General features: G+C 40.3%; 1 protein-coding gene across 3 annotated transcripts in view; it reads right to left on the bottom strand.

Annotated features, from left to right (window-relative positions):
* ANKRD27 (ankyrin repeat domain 27) overlaps window positions 1–17,221 on the bottom strand; it is a 73,790-nt gene that overhangs the window by 5,334 nt on the left and 51,235 nt on the right. For 2 of the 3 annotated variants that reach the window (XM_054048551.1, XM_054048552.1), the window contains exons 22-27: window positions 15,615–15,737; window positions 13,160–13,357; window positions 8,560–8,679; window positions 7,747–7,908; window positions 4,457–4,568; window positions 1,273–1,354 (exon numbers count right to left, since the gene is read on the bottom strand). In XM_054048551.1, the coding sequence (XP_053904526.1) occupies window positions 1,273–1,354; window positions 4,457–4,568; window positions 7,747–7,908; window positions 8,560–8,679; window positions 13,160–13,357; window positions 15,615–15,737 (797 nt within the window). The remainder of the gene's footprint in view (window positions 1–1,272; window positions 1,355–4,456; window positions 4,569–7,746; window positions 7,909–8,559; window positions 8,680–13,159; window positions 13,358–15,614; window positions 15,738–17,221) is intronic. The other variant, XM_054048553.1, reaches the window with a different exon arrangement.

Raw genomic sequence — 17,221 nt, 5'->3', positions numbered from 1 at the left:
AGTCTGTTGCACACATACAAAATGGGAAATGACTGCCTAAGAGAGAGTACTGCGGAAAGGGATCTGGGGATCATAGTGGACAAGCTAAATATGCGTCAACAATGTAATGCTGTTGCAAAAAAAGCGAACATGATTCTGTGATGTATTAGCAGGAGTGTTGTAAGCAAAACATGAGAAGTAATTCTTCCGATCTACTCCACGCTGATTAGGCCTGAACTGAAGTATTGTGTCCAGTTCTGGGCATCACATTTCAGGAAGGATGTGGACAAATTGGAGAAAGTCCAGAGAAGAGCAACAAAAATTATTAAAGATCTAAAAAACATGACCTCTGAGGCAAGATTGAAAAAACTGGGTTTGTTTAGTCTGGAGAGGAGAAGACTAAGAGGGGACAGGAGAACAGTTTTCAAGTATGTAAAAGGTGGTTACAAGAAGGAGGAAGAAAAATTGTTTTTCTTAACCTCTGAGGCTAGGACAAGAAGCATTGGGCTTAAATTGCACCAAGGGAGGTTTAAGTTAGACATTAGGAAAAACTTCCTAACTGTCATGGTGATTAAGCACTAGAATAAATTACCTAGGGAGGTTGTGGAGTCTCCATCATTGGAGATTTTTAAGAGCAGGTTAGACAAACACCTGTCAGGGATGGATCAGTGGTTCTCAAACTAGAGCTGCCGTTTGTTCAGGGAAAAACCCTGGCGGGCCAGGCCGTTTTGTTTACCTGCCACGTCCGCAGGTTCGGCCAATCGCGGCTCCCACTGGCCGCGGTTCACCGCTCCAGGCCAATGGGGGCTGCAGGAAGGGCGGCCAGCACGTCCCTTGGCCTGTGCAGCTTCCTGCCTAGGAGGGAGTACTGGCCTGGAGCGTTGGCCTGGAACGGCGAACCACTGGTCTAGATAATACTTAGTCCTGCCATGAGTGCAGGGGACTGGACTAGATGACCTCTCGAGGTCCCTTCCAGTCCTATGATTTTATGTATAAGAGCTTAAATACAAGTATCTGCAATTATCAAAAGAGTTATCATCATCACAGTTTTCAAATATCTCAGTGAAGCAGTGCTTGGAGGAGATTTTCAAAGCAGTCTAGATGATTTTGCCACACATTAAAATGAATGAGAAATGTGTAGTAAAATCCCTTAGACTGCTATGAAACTGCCAGCCAAAGCTTATCTGGAGTGTGATATACGCTTTGCCCATTTTCTTCTTTATTTAAAAAGTTAGGTTTCTTACTTGTTGGGAAATGACGTCAGTGGTATTTCAAGGAGGTTTCTATGCTTACTTGTTAAATCTGTTGATTGATTGGACCAGTTGAAGTCGTCTGCTGATGGGATCATCTGCTGTCTCAGGTAACTTAACATTTACTACAGGTTCAAAAAACCAGGAGCGGGAATGGAGATTGGGGGTGAGAAATTAAATTTCAGTCATATTTTAGAATCAAGTTAGAACAGTTTTGAATAGAAAAGTGGTATCTGCTGAACTTAATTTTTAAAATCACATTAAAAACTATAACAGAAGTCATCTGAACCAGTCACATTTTCTTCTTCTTGGATGTTTTAAGCCATTTTAATTTGCAAAAAGAAAGAAACATAGCCCTGATCAGATGAGCATGACTGTCCCAGCTTCACAAGGGCATTTTGTTAAACTATGTAAAAATAGTTCTCAAGTTCAGGGACTTTAGTTCAAATGTTTCCAAGTCAGAATCAGTTGACGAACAACCACCACATAATCCCAGTGTTATTCAGATTTATTATGTCATGGCTATCTTACAGTTCTATGAAACTGCCACCATCATTCCTGAAAGTAGCATTTCTGCCTGTCGCATCAGGATACTTCTCTAACTCTCATGTTAAACTACAAAACATTTAACATCTTTCTTAAGAAAAATTATGTCAGAAAATCACCATAATCATTTGTAAAAGCTCACAAAATTTGCAGGTTGGCCAAAGCAAGTTTTTAAAGCAGTGACTCAACTTCATTTAATTATCAACATCATCATTCACAATACTAAGAGCTACTGCCTGATCCACAACCAAAATCTGAATCCCTGTGTTAACTAAAGCCTTGATGTATTATGTTTAAACTGATCACATGTTAAGGGCCTAGAGGCTACTAGTCTCCCATTCTAGCTTCAAAGACCTGCTGTGGAGCTTGTCACCACTGTCACAGCAACAAACTTCCCAAAATAGGCAGGCCTGGGCATTGTGTACCGTGGATTCTAATTAGCGCCCAACATTATTTTAAACGACTACTGAAACTCTGATTTTTTTTAAATGTATTTCTCATGAAAAGATGTGATTAGTCCTGTAGCAGGAATAGCATTATAATTGTGAAAACAGTAGCAACACTGAAAACCAAACTGCATTCATACATTTGGACATCATTATAAATCAATTATTTTAAGAGATACACATTATATTTTGATTCAACCTTATTAATGCCTGTCCAAAAGTGTCTGATGTCATAGTTATGGTAACAAAGTTACATACATTTGTAGAGAGTCCTCAAAAAAAATCAATACTGAAGTTTATCTATTAAATAAATTAACTAATTTTGGTAGAAATAAGATTTTTTCCCTGTAGTGAACATTAAGATGGATGAGCTTTTGAAGCATTGGCAAGTAGGGCAAAACATCCATATGGGTACAAGCTAATTAGAAAGAATGCTGGACCTAGTCCATCACTGTTCCTTAGGGCAAAACAAACAAAAGGATATGTCTGACTCCAAACATCCAGGGGCTACTAAAAAAAGTAAAAATAAAGTTCCATTCATCCTGGAGGAGGCTATAACATCACATAACAAAAATTAATATATAAAAATAAATGAAGTTACGGGCTGTAATCATAGTTCCCTGCAGAAGACTGAAAGGCACTTCGCTTCTCCAGGACTTCCTGGGTATGTCTACACTGCAATTAAACACCCCCAGGTGGCCAGTGACAGCTGACTTGGACTTGGGCTAAGGGCTGTTTAATTGTGGTATCGATGTCCAGGCTCAGGCTGAAGCCCAAGCTCTGGGATGCTCCCCTCTCACAGGGTCCCCAAACTTGGGCGCCTGCCTAAGACCGAATAGCTACACCGTAATTGAACAGCCTCTTAGCCAGAGCCCGCAAGCCTGAGTCAGCTGACATGGGCCCGCTGTGGGTTTTAATTGCAGTGTAGACATACCCCCTGATGCTAAGTGCTAACACAAAATACATTACATAACATATGTATGTATTAGGTAGGCAAGCAGTGTGTGCCTCAGTGTGTTGGTTTGGATTGCACCAGGTGAAGGATATTTCAGAACCACCAACCAGACCCGCAGGTTACCTTATGAACCTAGCAAAGCAAAAACCACTGCTTGCTGTAGCAGACAAATCCACTGCTATCCCTGAGTTCAAATTCAAGGAACGTGTGTATTTCAGCATAGGTACAGAATGCTACCGCCCAGTGATCAACTGGGATGTAACGAGTCGATGAACTGGCTGCATGTACACAAACAAAAGCAGAGACTTAAGTCTTCCTTACACCAGGTGCTGCTCTCTTCTGATGCTAAGCATGAATGCAAAATGCCACTTATCTTTCCTGTTATATTGCTCCCCCTCATATCAGCTCATCTGAGAAACTGAAGAGCTGCAGGTGGATTTTAAGGCAAGACTGGCACTTTGCCATAGCTTAGTGCAGAGTTAGTAGCACTGATTGTATTTGTTTCCAAACATGAGCAGCTAGTTAGCACAACTCCTGAGAGTACTTCCTTCACTCAGTTTTCAAGGCAGCTTTTCAGCATAAATAACTTTAAACTCAGATTCTACCTATTTACTTGACTATTTTTGAACATATTTTTTTCAGATTAAATAGGTCTTCGGTGAAGTAACATAGATCCTAGCCCTCTCTTCTTTCCACACACCTCTCTTAAAAAATTATCCTTACATATATTAAGAGAAGACCACAAAGCAAACACACAGGAATACTGAATTAACAAATTCTCTTCTCCCTTTGTATAAACACAAATGGACCTCTGTACGTTACAGATTCCATACTGTGTAAAAGGAACAGCCAACCTGAAATCTAGTCACAATTTTAAAAAGTAAACTAAAAGCAGTGTCAGGTACCACCTTCTCTTCAATTCCCCAGCAGCTGTGATGGTTTTACTGCCACATTTTCCCCACTGTTAAATGTCTCTCTTCTGTTGATAGAGACTCACAAGCAAAAAGAGAAAACTGACTACTCAGAAGAGACTATGAAAGTTGCACAAAGTAACATCAAATGCACAAGGTAAATTTAACAGCCAAATTACTTTCCCTCCTCCAATCTTTTTCAGTTACAGTAAATTTAGGTGTTACCTGTAATAAACAGTATGTAAAGCAGCTGACTGTTCCTTAAAGCTATATTATGTATAAAATAAATACTACAGAATATCTGATCTAGCACACATTCATCCCCAAATCTCTTCTTTCTATTTATACTAATAAAAATGTGACACATACCTTTTTTCCTGATCTTGATAGTAACATGCTGCTCATAGTCTGTTTCTCCTCCCTCTGCTGATGTTGGTGCATAGCTTGGTGCTGTTTGTAGCAACTTCATGATATTTGAATTCTTAACAACAAGAGTTTCAGTTTTCACCATTATTAGAACAAAGAAAACATCAGTATACATTAGGGTTCCAGTAGTCAATGTAGAATGTGCTGGTTAATCATTTTCAGCCAAAATGATTGCAACAAACAGCATGATATACACCTTTATAAATACAAACCTACAATTACATGACTATTTTAATCTCAGGTTTAAATGGAAGCAGAAATTCGTCTAATGTTCCACAAGCTCTGCTATTCCAAACTGGTGAGCTAAAGGTTGTATTCTTCACAGATGTTCTACCATTAAAATATTCCAGATTTGGAAAAGATGAAAGTTACCAATTCTACAAATTGCTGTTTTAAACCGGGTAATTTATGGGTTGATCTAATTTATGAATAAATAATAGAAGTAATAAGATCCAGGCAGCAGTACACTTTAGGGCCACTATCACATGCCTTGGGGGCTGTTATAGAGCACAAAGCTGAAAGCAGAGTGACTGTAATCACCCAAGCAGTGCAATAATCCCGTCTAATTTAATATTGTGGAGCATTTATTGCTATTTCTAAATGGGGGAGTTAGATCTGTGCATTTAACTAAACATTATTTAGGTGGGATTCCCATCACTCACAGCCAGTTAGAATATCCTAATTTTGTCTTGAGTTCTAAAGCATTACTAAAGCAATAACTAGGGGAGCAACCATAGTAGATTCCTAGAGTGCTGTTCCCTCAGAGCACAACTATATACTATATATGGGCTATACCCATGTGGTTCAGAAAGGAGGCTTTTGCTGTTTTATATTTTAAAATATAATCTTACTCCCATTTTCTTCTTAAAAAAAAAAAAAAAATCAGTCACTTTAAATTTCCCTGACTCACTGAACATAGTGTGTTACAAGAGGTAGGCACGCCCCAAAGGGCAAACAATAATTCAGGTAAGGGAGAGTGTGAGGAGGTTACTAGAGAAGATGAGACTAGTGTAGGATGTATTCTTGGAAGAGAGGGCACCAGGCAAGCAAGGAGTGGGGAGCTGTTCCAAGCATAAGGTAGCAGCCTGAAAAAGGACAATAAAAGGAGTGGTTTAGGAAGAGAGTAGGGAGTAAGAAAAGGCAATAGGCTGAAGCAAGAAGACTTGGAGGCAAGATCATGCATGACCTCTGAAGGGGAGGCTGAGAAGGGCTTGAGTTCGACATGATAAGAAACAGCAAAAGGGAGTGAAGGGAAAATGTGGAGATAGCTGGAGTGAGGAATACAACTAGCAGTGTGGCTGATATCAAATCTGAGGGGGAGAGAAGAAAATGGAGGACTGGAAAAAAAGGTTTCTGTGATCAAGGTGAGACATCAATCAGGGAGTGAGCAAGGTTTGCATCAGAAGAGAGGTACGTATGGATGTGGAGAATGAGGGGGAAACTGTATTATTTTGCATGAATTTTATATGTACCCCAGTTTATTTGCTTGATATTAATTCTATCTGACTATACAGAGTTAAATCAAAGGGGCAGTTAGGGGAAACAAAACAAGCAGGAAATGAAAAAAGAGATAGAAACCTCCACAGAGAATACTGGGAGTCCTTAACAGAAAGTGAGGAGAGGGGGAAGAGATACATTATTGAATCAGGAAATGCCTACCCACCTGGTTCCTGATTTATTCCCCCAAGGCCAGAACCTAGGATCAAAGGGATACTAAACCATTAAAACCCTCACCTAGAGAGGAAGTTGGGGCTGGGCAGCAGCTGCTCAGGGGAAACAGAGAGAGAGAGAAGCTTCAGCAGGGCTATGTTGCTCCCAGCACAGAAATGGATATAATTGAGCTAAGTGGTGCTTACCAAAATTTGTAAGGAAAGTTTAGATTAGACCAGATTCATATAGACTTTTGGTGTTTTAACCCTTTTCTCTTTGCTTGTGAGATTATACACCTTTGGGTGAATAAACAATACATTTGTTCTGAAGAAGTTGTTTTGAGGTCACTATAATTAGCCACTGGTCACAGGCTCCCAAAGGAAAGTTTCTTGCAGGTGCCTAATACAGTTAGGCCTGTCGTATTTACAGGCACTGTAACACAGGGCACTGCAACCCAGAAATCCAAGTGATTGGAACACAGTGAAGAGAAGGAAGCCAAGCCAGGCACCTAAGGGATGTACTCAAGAGGGACTGCAAATGGGTCTAAAACATTGCTTTCCCTGACAATGGATTTTGGAAATATATGATAGGAGAAAAACAAACAATCTGAAGAGCCTTTATTCCTTTGAACAATCTGCCTCACTATTATCTATGGTAGAAAGCATTCAGCTTCCCTCAATGGACTTCTTTTCTCCCCTTCTGCCATTCCCAGCTTGAATTTTAACTTAACGTTCACACATTTGTACGTCTGTACGTGTTTATGCTGCTTCCAGACTAATTTTTTCTTCTGCATAGTATATGCTTAATTTCAGAAATAAAACAAGCAAGGATTCTCCTAAGGGAGAAAAAAGAATTCTAGTACTTAACAATATGGTCCTTCAAACTGTTCTGACTCCCCCAACCATGAAGCACATCCAGTGATAATTTAAGTCAGAGAATTACTTGGTCTGCATATACATAAAGCTTCCATCCTCTTTTACTAAAGTATGTTTTGTTTTGTCTTTTCCTTCCCTGATGGCATATTTTGCTGTGGATTTCAATAAGTAACCAATCCCAGTTTTTCATTAAGAGTTAATGGAGATGGGTACCCCAATTCTATTTTGCTTTCACCAATATGTTTGCAACACAGTTCCTTGTGGTACATGCTGTTTTAGCCCAACAGTTCCACTGAAGCTACATGGAATTAAAAGAACCAAAACAAGTCAATTTCTAGTCCTCTGGAAACAGAGTTAGAATGCTACTGAAGAGCTCAAAAGTGGCTGTTCAAACAGAAGGAAATTTTGTTTAGCTGGAAATTCTCAACAGACCTGTGATAAAACAAAACCGAAGGAGAGAAATGATATTGTAAGATGTTAAACAAAGACAAGATTGATCAAATTAGCACTAGAGCTTCATTGTGCTTCATGATTTCCTGCCTATCATTTTAAATTAACAGTATTCCTGACAATCTTCGCTTAGGTTTGGTTAGAAATGGTTATGTGACAAGCCTGTACGATTCCATTTTCCTCCTAAAAGATCAATACAGGGGTTTAGAACAAGCTAAAATGGGACAACTAATACTAGAAGTGGACTTCTTCACCTACCAGCTCAGCACAGTCAAGAGGTATACACTGCCTTTTGTTCCTAATGTGGTTCGAAGCACCGTTCTGAAGCAACAGCTCTACCAAGACTTCATGTTTTCCTATCACAGCCTCATGCAGTGCTGTATTTCCCTTGCTGTTAGAAAGGTTAACAGAGGCCCCATGCTGGAAGGAAAAGTAAAAAATTGAATTAAATGTTATAAGGAAAAAATAGCATCAACTGGAGGCAGCACACTACCTTTCTCTTTGTCTCCTGTAAAAAAGCACATAGAGTACTATACCAAAACAATCAATTAGAAACATTACAGCTACATACAGAAAGTGTAGATTTCCACAGTGAATTCAACAGCAATAAACCCAACAACCATGATCATTCTCCCCTTAATTTCATGAATCAACTTATCTAATTTTGCATACATCTGCTACATATCCCAGCTCATGTTGGTGAGGCCTGAGAGAGAGTTTTAAGAAGAAAATGCTTTTGGTATATTATCAACTTTTGCTACCAGTTATCTGGAATTCTGATGACATACACCAGGATTCAGAAAAGCTAGACTCCAGTTGTTAAATAATAAGTGTTACTTGCAATAACATTACAGAAGTATTTATCTAAACAAAACACCATAGGGGATGGAGTTAATGGGGGGAGGGGGGGAGATGCAGAACTGCTCTCAATTTTCCTTCCAGAAGTTTTACAAGAGAAATGGATTACTAGTATTAATACTAATGTTTTGTACTCAGTACATGTAATATTAAAGGTTCATTCACAAGTGAATGGATATTTTAAACATAACCTTTTCTGTGAAGAAATCTTACCTCTAACAACAAGGCAGCAATCTCATGTTGGCCATTCAAGCAAGCATAAATTAAGGGAGTATTTCCATGTACATCCTTTTTATTTTGTTTAGCATTGCAATCCACTAGACACTTTACTACCTATGGGAAGAGAGATATTAAAATGCTAGTTTAAAATACTTTAACTTACCAGAATCATAGAGTTAAAATACCATTGTAGTTACTGCATCACCATTAATGACACTTCTAATGGAATACATTTTCTGATACTGTAAATCAAGACTGAAGTGTTTCAGATACTCAGAACCAGGTTTAATTTAAGAGTCCCGCTGATGCGGAGAACACTGGTTTAAACTAGGACAAAACCTAGTTCTTGAACCTTGTGTACCCCTTGGTCTATGTTCCTATATTGTGCCAACTTGTTATAATGCCAATAAGGAGCATCTTATGCAGACAATCTAAAGGCTGATTTGTTACCTATGCCCATCAGACTTATATGGGCCTACATTTTCAAATGTGACTACTGATTTTGGATGCTCAGTTTTTGAAAACCAGGCTTGTTCAAAGTGGGGCTGCCAAAAATGGAGGCACCCAAATTTACCAGTTAACTTTTGGAAGTTAAGTTCCTGGAGAATGAACACAGATAGATGGAAAAAGCAGTAATTTCAGTATATGTTTCCACTGGTCATGATAAGAAGGTTTAGTTATTTTAAGCACCTAATCTAGGAATGCTACATGCAATTTACTTTCCTTTAAAATAAACAGGCTGGAGGAGATCCTTAAAGGATCCAATATAAATTTAACATTCAAAGAAAATCCAGATAATGAAAAGATTTTTCCTCTGTCTGAAGTCTGGATGCTTTGCTTGGTAACTATCTGGATGACACAGCAATCGTTATGGCTGACAAGCAGCAGCAGGATGCTTCTCTCCAGGTCAACTGCTGACCATCTGGCACAGTTTTCTACCTACTTTTCTTTTAATCTTTTGCTCCTTAGAGGTTAAAACAAGTTAATTTGAAACTTTCCCCATCAGTCCCCTATAGTCAGTAAAATAAATAACCTGGTTCTGGGACATGTGAATTATATGCGTGCGCATACACACACACGGCCAATGCCCTTATAAAGGATGAATGCTCCACAGCAACGCCATCCTGGCATCCCTCATCCTAGTAGATTAGGGAGTTGTAGGATAATTGGCAGGGAAGTACTATACAGTCTAACACCAGAGAACTAACGTTCACTGACCTAGGAGTTGTGGACATCTTTTCCTCCTTTTTCTTCTTGTTTACATTTTCTTTACTATTTTCTCTCTCTCTCTCTCTTTAAAGTTCTCTTCATTTCAATTAATTGTACTGCCTTTTCCTCTCTCCTTGCCACACTCCTGATTTTCCATTTTTCTTCCATTTCACTCTGATTTCTCATCCCCTTCTCCATTTCTGTCCTTTCCACCTGCTTTCTCACAGCCAATATTTTCCCCTTCCATTTACTGTCTCCCCTACATCAATCTCTTCACCCATTTTCTCTCCCCCACTCCTCCTCAACTAGCTTATTTTTCTCCTTCAGTACTTCCCATGTCCGCAGCTCAGCCTGGAAACAAACAGGGAACTGAACACCACTCTCAGAGCTTCAAGTGGCACGTCTCCCTGCTCTGGCTGTGTGTTTAGAGAGCAGAAGCACATAGCACTCTCACCACAACAGTAAGGACACCAATGTGTGCATGCATACACACACACATAGTCTCTCCCTTCAGAGTTCAAGGGTATTTTCTTCCTCTGTGAAGTTCTCAAAAGAAACTGAATAAACCCTTTGAAAAGCCCAGGAGATTGACATGCCACTGGATGAGACGGACCCACCTGACTACAGTTTTGTCAACGGGAGAAGGAAATTTCAATCCCTGGATCAGCATTACGCTAAAACTAAACTCAGGTATGTCCAACACTGACCACATTCCATCTAAAAATGCAGCAGCAAATGCATGTAAAAGGAACTCAATGACTTCATGTCCTCAGAAAAGAATGGAGCACGACACAAAGAAAAACATGACCCAAAGTATATGAATACATAGCCATAAGGGAGCCTATGCCAGGCAATGAAATGGAGAGGGGATGAAATCTTGTGAAAATCTACTTAAAACAGCGTCACTCCCAGTCTCAGCAAGGCTAATTTCATGAGTTCTGTTAGCAGCAATTCTGCTGCTAGCAGATAGCTATTAAATGAAATTATTTTTAAATCTTTAAACATGAGGCAGAAGTTTTTAAACATGGGTTGAAATCGGTCTAAAAATGAATAAAAATATGTATGAAAAGCCAGTTGCACAAGACATTTATTATAACGTGATTGATATGAAGTGGTTCCATTTGAGCCAACACTTACATTATACAGTAATTTCAGGCCATTAAGAAGGAGAAAGCTCACACAAACAATTTCAGTACTGAGGGAGTGGTTACTGCAGCATGGGAGGGATCTTCTCTCTCTTTCTCAGGAGAGTTTTGTGGACAGGAGGTTTTTTTAAAGACATAAAAACCTTTAACTTCCTTTTTGCTCTATGTCAGGCTTACCACTTAGTTATTTTGGAACGTGAAATATTAGCAGAAAGCACTGCCTGATGCAAACTGCTTTGCTTGTTTGGCCACAAAGTTCAGACTACCAACAAAGAAGTTGTTTTTTGTTTTGTTTTGAAGTGAAAAGAATTCTTTCACATAAAAAAAATGTTTGATTGACCCATAGTTCATAGAGTGGGTGTTACTGGGTGTATACGTTTTTCAAGCATACGTATGATGAAGAGACCGCTAGAGGTGATATCCTGTAGTATATATTTTGTGGAGACTAGAACTATTACTCTGAAAGCTCAATTTATCATTCTTCACACATCCATGCCAAATACAATATAAAAAGTACAGAGGAAACAACAATGTAAACAGTGACAATTCTTTGGGATACAGACCAGGGTCAAAACCTTCTATTCCAGAACAACACAAATCTATTCTAGTAAGTGATGTTACAAATAACATTCTCAGCCAGAGTGTGTATCAGTAATATTGCTGGAGGGCCCGATCCCTCCCCATAGAAACAGGACTGGATTCCTGCTGTGCTAGGTGCTGTAATAACACATATGAAGACACAACCCCTGCCCCAAGAAGTTAATAATCTGATTAAATCAACTTCAACCACAAAAATGTACATGGAAACCACATTAAAAGTCTACTCCACAGCATAGGTATCAGAGAGGTGTCTGAGCTTAGGAGGCTAAAGTAATCACAAAACTAAAATCTTTTCAGTCTAGAAGCCCTCTTTAAATGGTTAATGTGGGATAAGTCATTCTACCTTGTAATGAGAAGTGTCCAGCTGCTTGTATATGGAAGCTTTAAACTGCTGAAGCTCAAATAATTTTTAATACACCCAGATGTGCCTCACTTGACTGTAAAGATATTTCTCACTGTTAATACACTATACAAGGTGAGTTGTAAGGAGTCAGTGTCAAAGTAGTTTGCGGATTGATGAAATGGGTTGAAGGCTAATGGGTTAGTTCTTTCACTCCAGGAGGCCTAATTTTCACTGCATGTTGACGACTGCTGCCAAGTGACAAGTCAAGACAGTCTCTTGGACCTGATTATGCTTCCAACAGAAGTCATGGCAAAACTCCCACGATCTCCAATGGAAGTAGGACTGGGATCCCAGTGAGTTAATGAGAACCATCAAGGTCTCACCTATTCAGATCACAGATTCTCTTGAAATACCTTTAGTTTCTATGTTTGTACCATATAGAGAAACTCACTAAGAGAATACAATGGATGCAGAGGACACATAGATGCCTTTATGACAGACTGCCTATAACCAAGTGTTTTGAAATTATATATATATTCTGATATCTGCATGCGTGTGCTCACTAATATAAAGAAGATACACAGAAACTGGGAACTACTATTGATTTTCAGGAGTGGGGGGTGACCTCAGGTCTCTCAGGTTGTGCAGTAAAGCAGAGCTATAACCCACTTGCATTTGACTGCTGCAAAGTGACAATAGCTTGCCTTCCTAGCTTGGTACCTGAAAAGCATGACAGGCTTGTTGGAAAAACTGCTGGATGCTGCAGTGTCCTGCAAGTCCCATCACCATTTTGGATTCGGGAGGGAGTCCCTGAGGCAGCATATAAGTTTAACATTTAGACGAAATACATTCATCCTCACTAGAACTACACAGAGTATATTCTTCCTGTGTCCCCTCTCCAACACAAGAGGCCAGACCCGTCTGGTCTAGTTTACTCACTTCTCCCTTCAAAACAAAATCCTCAGGCTAGCTCTGCACAGTCCATGCTGAGGCTACTGAAAGAGGCTTTATCCCTTACCCAGGCAGACAGAGAGCCTCACTTGCCCAGTCTGCTTCTTCAGCATAAAGCAGCACTAGGAACAATACCATGAAGTCCCCTTTATACTCTGGCCTCTGCTACCCTGAACCAACCCTCCCACTTCCTGGAATGAAGAGGGGGGGATAGGAGTTTACTTATTTGTCCCCTTTCCTCCCCGTTCTAGTCTCCTCTCTCCAATGATGCACACTTACTGAGCTACCACCCACGCCCCAATAAAATCTACCTGCTGTGCTTATAGCTATGAAGAGAACCAGTTACCTGAAAGTGACCTTTCTGACAAGCCAGGTGAAGAGGTACGGCATGGTTAATATTCTTTGCACTGATATTGGCACCGTGTTTCAACAAAAGGTAGACTAACTCAGGGTGCCCATGCAGTGCAGCCACATGAAGTGGTGTAAAGCCATCCTGGTTTGTAACATTTACTCCAAGTCCATTAGCAGGGATTCTTGCAAGTTTCTGTTGGGAAAAAGAATAAAAACCACAGAAAACTGATCACAATACTTTCTATTGAGTAAAGAGCAGTTAAATACCTGCATAGTATATATGAAACAGGCAGATAGACATTACAAACACTATTGTCCAGGGAGTCTTATTTAAGTTCTTCAGTGAGCAGTTGGGTGGCACTGGCACCAGCAGCCCGAGCCAAGCCCCCACACAGTCAGCCAATCAGACGGGAACAAAAAAAGGCAAGTGGCATAGCAGTATAGTGCCCTGAAAACTGGCACCCTGGGAATTATTGCCCTGCTGCCCCACCCCTAGAACTGGCCCCGAGCACTGGTGACAGATAATTGTCTTATTTTTTCCTTCCTTAAACAAGATAGGTTAGTACAGAAAAATTTCACAAAAAGATTTTTATTATTAGCAGGGACTGAAAACTGCTCAGTTTGACATGTGATTTAAGAGATCCAGACTTGATTATAGAACTGAACACAGTCTGCGTTCTTAGAGACAGAGATTACTTAGGCTAGGTCCACACTACCCGCCTGATTTGGCGGGTAGAGATCGATCTTCTGAGATCGATTTATCGTGTCTCATCTGGACGCGATAAATCGATCCCAGAAGCGCTCCCCCGTCGACTGCGGAACTCCTGCTCACCGAGAGGAGGAAGTGCTGTCGACGGGGGAGCTTGCCTGCGCCACATGGACCTGCAGTAAGTAAACTTAGTTCGATCTAGGAAACGTCGACTTCAGCTACGCTATTCTCGTAGCTGAAGTTGAGTTTCCTACATCGATCCCCCACCCCAGCGTGGACCAAGCCTTAGTCTACTTCCCTGCTATGAGAAGGTCCAGCTTTTGAGGGCTACAACTACAGCTAAAATTAATTCCAGTTCTATGGAAACAATCCATGGCACCAATATAGTGTATACTAATAATTACTATAGTCTTTGGGAAATCACAAAATTTGAGGAAATGGAATTCTGCAGATCTGCTAAACCTTATTGAGCTGCATTCGTATGACAGCCCTTTAGAACAGTATCCTGACTGAGATAGAACAGTAGGAAGGGCTATATGGCATGAATTCCTTGGAGGCCATCTGGAAAAAGTTGCTTAAGATCCAACTGGGATGTGGCCTACAGACTACTCAGAGAATGTCCTGTTCTACTGCTCTCTCAGACTGCATGGAAGCCAACGTTTCACAATGGTAGCGAACCTTTCCCATCCTTCCCTCTTCCCAACTGCAGTGTGTAGCTGCAAGACTACTTAACAAATGCCTTCTTATTTTTATTCAAGAACCAGGTGGTCATTCCACTGTTAACAGTTAGCTAAACTAAAATGTCTCAAAGCCGTTGTTTCGGTAAGCAAGAGATTCCATCATCACTCAGTCACAATAATCCTTTTTCCTTCTGAGTTGCAATCAGCTTTCTATTTTCTTTAAATTATGAGCGTTCCTTATTTCCACAAATGAGACCCAAAACACGTGTTCTAAAGAAACAGTTATCAGTATTTAAGTATTCAATACTATTACTCATTGGAAGGCATGGCAGTGGCTTCCAACAAGGAACATGATTAATCCCATATCACAGCCCGTTTCTCTTTCCACTGTATGATAAATAATGGGCAAGGGAGACAACAATTCTCCATAATTTTATTTAGCTCTTTAGTTTTTTAGATACAGTTTGAATTAAAGATATGATAAACAATAAAGTGGTCTTATTAGTATTGTATTGATATTTATGAGGACAGTAAATTTCCTGCTAAGATATTACCAAAGAATAAAATGTTCAATGGGCCGAGAGGGCAAGTTATCAAGGGCCCAGATCAGCAGAGAAATTGTGGAGCCCTAGAGCAGATAAGGGGGTAAAGGAAACAACTGGGAGGCCTAGAGCAGAGCTTCTCTTTACCCTCACATTTACAAAGTTACTCAGAACTTACTGAAAGCCTGGACTACAAATCCTGGACCAAAACAATACAAAAAGGGGGTGAAGAAGAAAATCCAAACACACAAGTTTTCCACTCCTCCATCAGAAAGCAAAATGAGTTTCTAAGCATTGCTTCTCTATTCCAATCCTTTCCACAGCCTGATTTTCAAGTACAGCAACTTCATCCTATAAGGTGATGAACTCTATTAAGATCTGTGCACATTTAATCACAGGCCTCTTGTGAGCAGAGACGCAGCTGTGCAGAAGAATAGGAATATTATTTTCCTGGGCTAAAAAAACTAACTACAGGAATGCAAAAGTTATTCTGTCTACAGAACAGAAAAAAATTCCAACCTTTTGTATTGGCTCACATTTTGAGCACTGGCATAATGGGTGACAGAGCTCTGGCTTCACTGTATCGTCAGCTTCGTCTGCTTCTTCTACATCTTCCTCCATCCATTCCAAAAGATAGCGAACCTGGCATAAAAACAAAGTCCCACTTTATATTGCCCAAAATCTCTATCTCCTGATAATTACAAACATGTACATGTTAATTTCACAAACACAGGATCATTGGAGAGTCTGAACGAGCCAACTCCCAACCTTGGCTCCCCTGCAGGCCAAATAAAAAAAATTAACGTTACAGTTGACAAGGCAGCCAGCAGCAGTTCACCACGTAACAATGAAGTAAATTATAAATGACTTCCTACTGCCTAATCAAGACTTCAGTGTTCACCTCTGCTCAAACCCTTCAAATCCTTTTAGCTCGGATTGCTGAAGATTAGGCCAAAGTTTGTGCCAGTTCATGTCAACGTGATTCTTTGTTCATCATCTACTTTTAAAAGTATAAAAGTGACAAGGATGACGACGTTTAACCAGCATATAAACTGTGCAGGTACAATACATTTTCTCCTCAGAGCTGTAACTTCTCATGAGCTGGATGCATTTCTTAAGCCTGAAAGGGAGGCCTAAGTTTGTCTCTAAATAACATGATTCCTTCATTTGTAAGGCACATTTCTGCTGAAGACAATCTACACATTAATGCTGCACATAGTGAATATTCACTGAGTGTTAATGTCACATGTGGTTGTAAATAACAAAAACACTATTAAGTAGTTCTTTTTTGTTTTTATTTGTTTACAGAGAACCTCATTAACCTATTGTAGACCAATGAGATTTGGGGAGTACCAAGTAATTGTATCTGTCTTAGGTACTTATATGGAGCCCATTATTGTAGTATCTGACTTCCTCACAATCTTTTAATGTATTTATCCTCACAGCACCTGGAAAGAAGGGCAATGCTATTATCCCCATTTTACAGATGGGGAATTGAAGCACAGAGAGATTAAGTAGCTTGCCCAAGGTCATACAGCTAGTCCATGGCCAAGGAAGGAATTAAATCTAGGTCTTCCAAATCCCAGGGTAGTGCCCCAAACAAATGGAGAATTGTTCCTCTCCAGGTGTCAGGGCAGGGTCAAAGTGGGCAGAGCATCACGTTATCCTTGGCCTCACCCCCGCACGCAAGAACAGCCTGAAACAAGAGTAAGGGCACTTATTTGGTGCTGGTGCTCTTCCCCTCCAACTGGTGCATGGTGTAAGGGCTTCCAGGGCTCGCATAGCTCTTCTGGGGCTGCCACAGGAATAGAGAAGAACCCGTCTAGTAGCTGCAGGATTACAGTAGCATGGAGAGTGCACAGCTTTAACATGTGCCATCTTATTCCTCTCCTCATAGGCAGCAGCATTTATAGGAGAACAAATGCATGTGTGCTGCTCCAGCACTAAAAGCCCCTGCAGGAGAATGTGAAAATGGAGGTTATGGCCTTACTGCTGAGGAGGAGAGTCTCTCCCAGATCTGCCCTGTGCCTTCCAATGAGCAGTGGCATAGGGCAAAGATGGGGGGCAATGCACGACAACTGAAGACAGAAATAAGAGCATCTTTACTGGATTCCATAGCGGGGCTT

Source organism: Malaclemys terrapin, chromosome 14, assembly GCF_027887155.1.
Source record: "Malaclemys terrapin pileata isolate rMalTer1 chromosome 14, rMalTer1.hap1, whole genome shotgun sequence".
NCBI lineage: Eukaryota > Metazoa > Chordata > Testudines > Emydidae > Malaclemys > Malaclemys terrapin.
The sequence above is the reverse complement of the archived record's forward strand: the minus strand, read 5'-3'. Positions and strand labels throughout refer to the sequence as shown.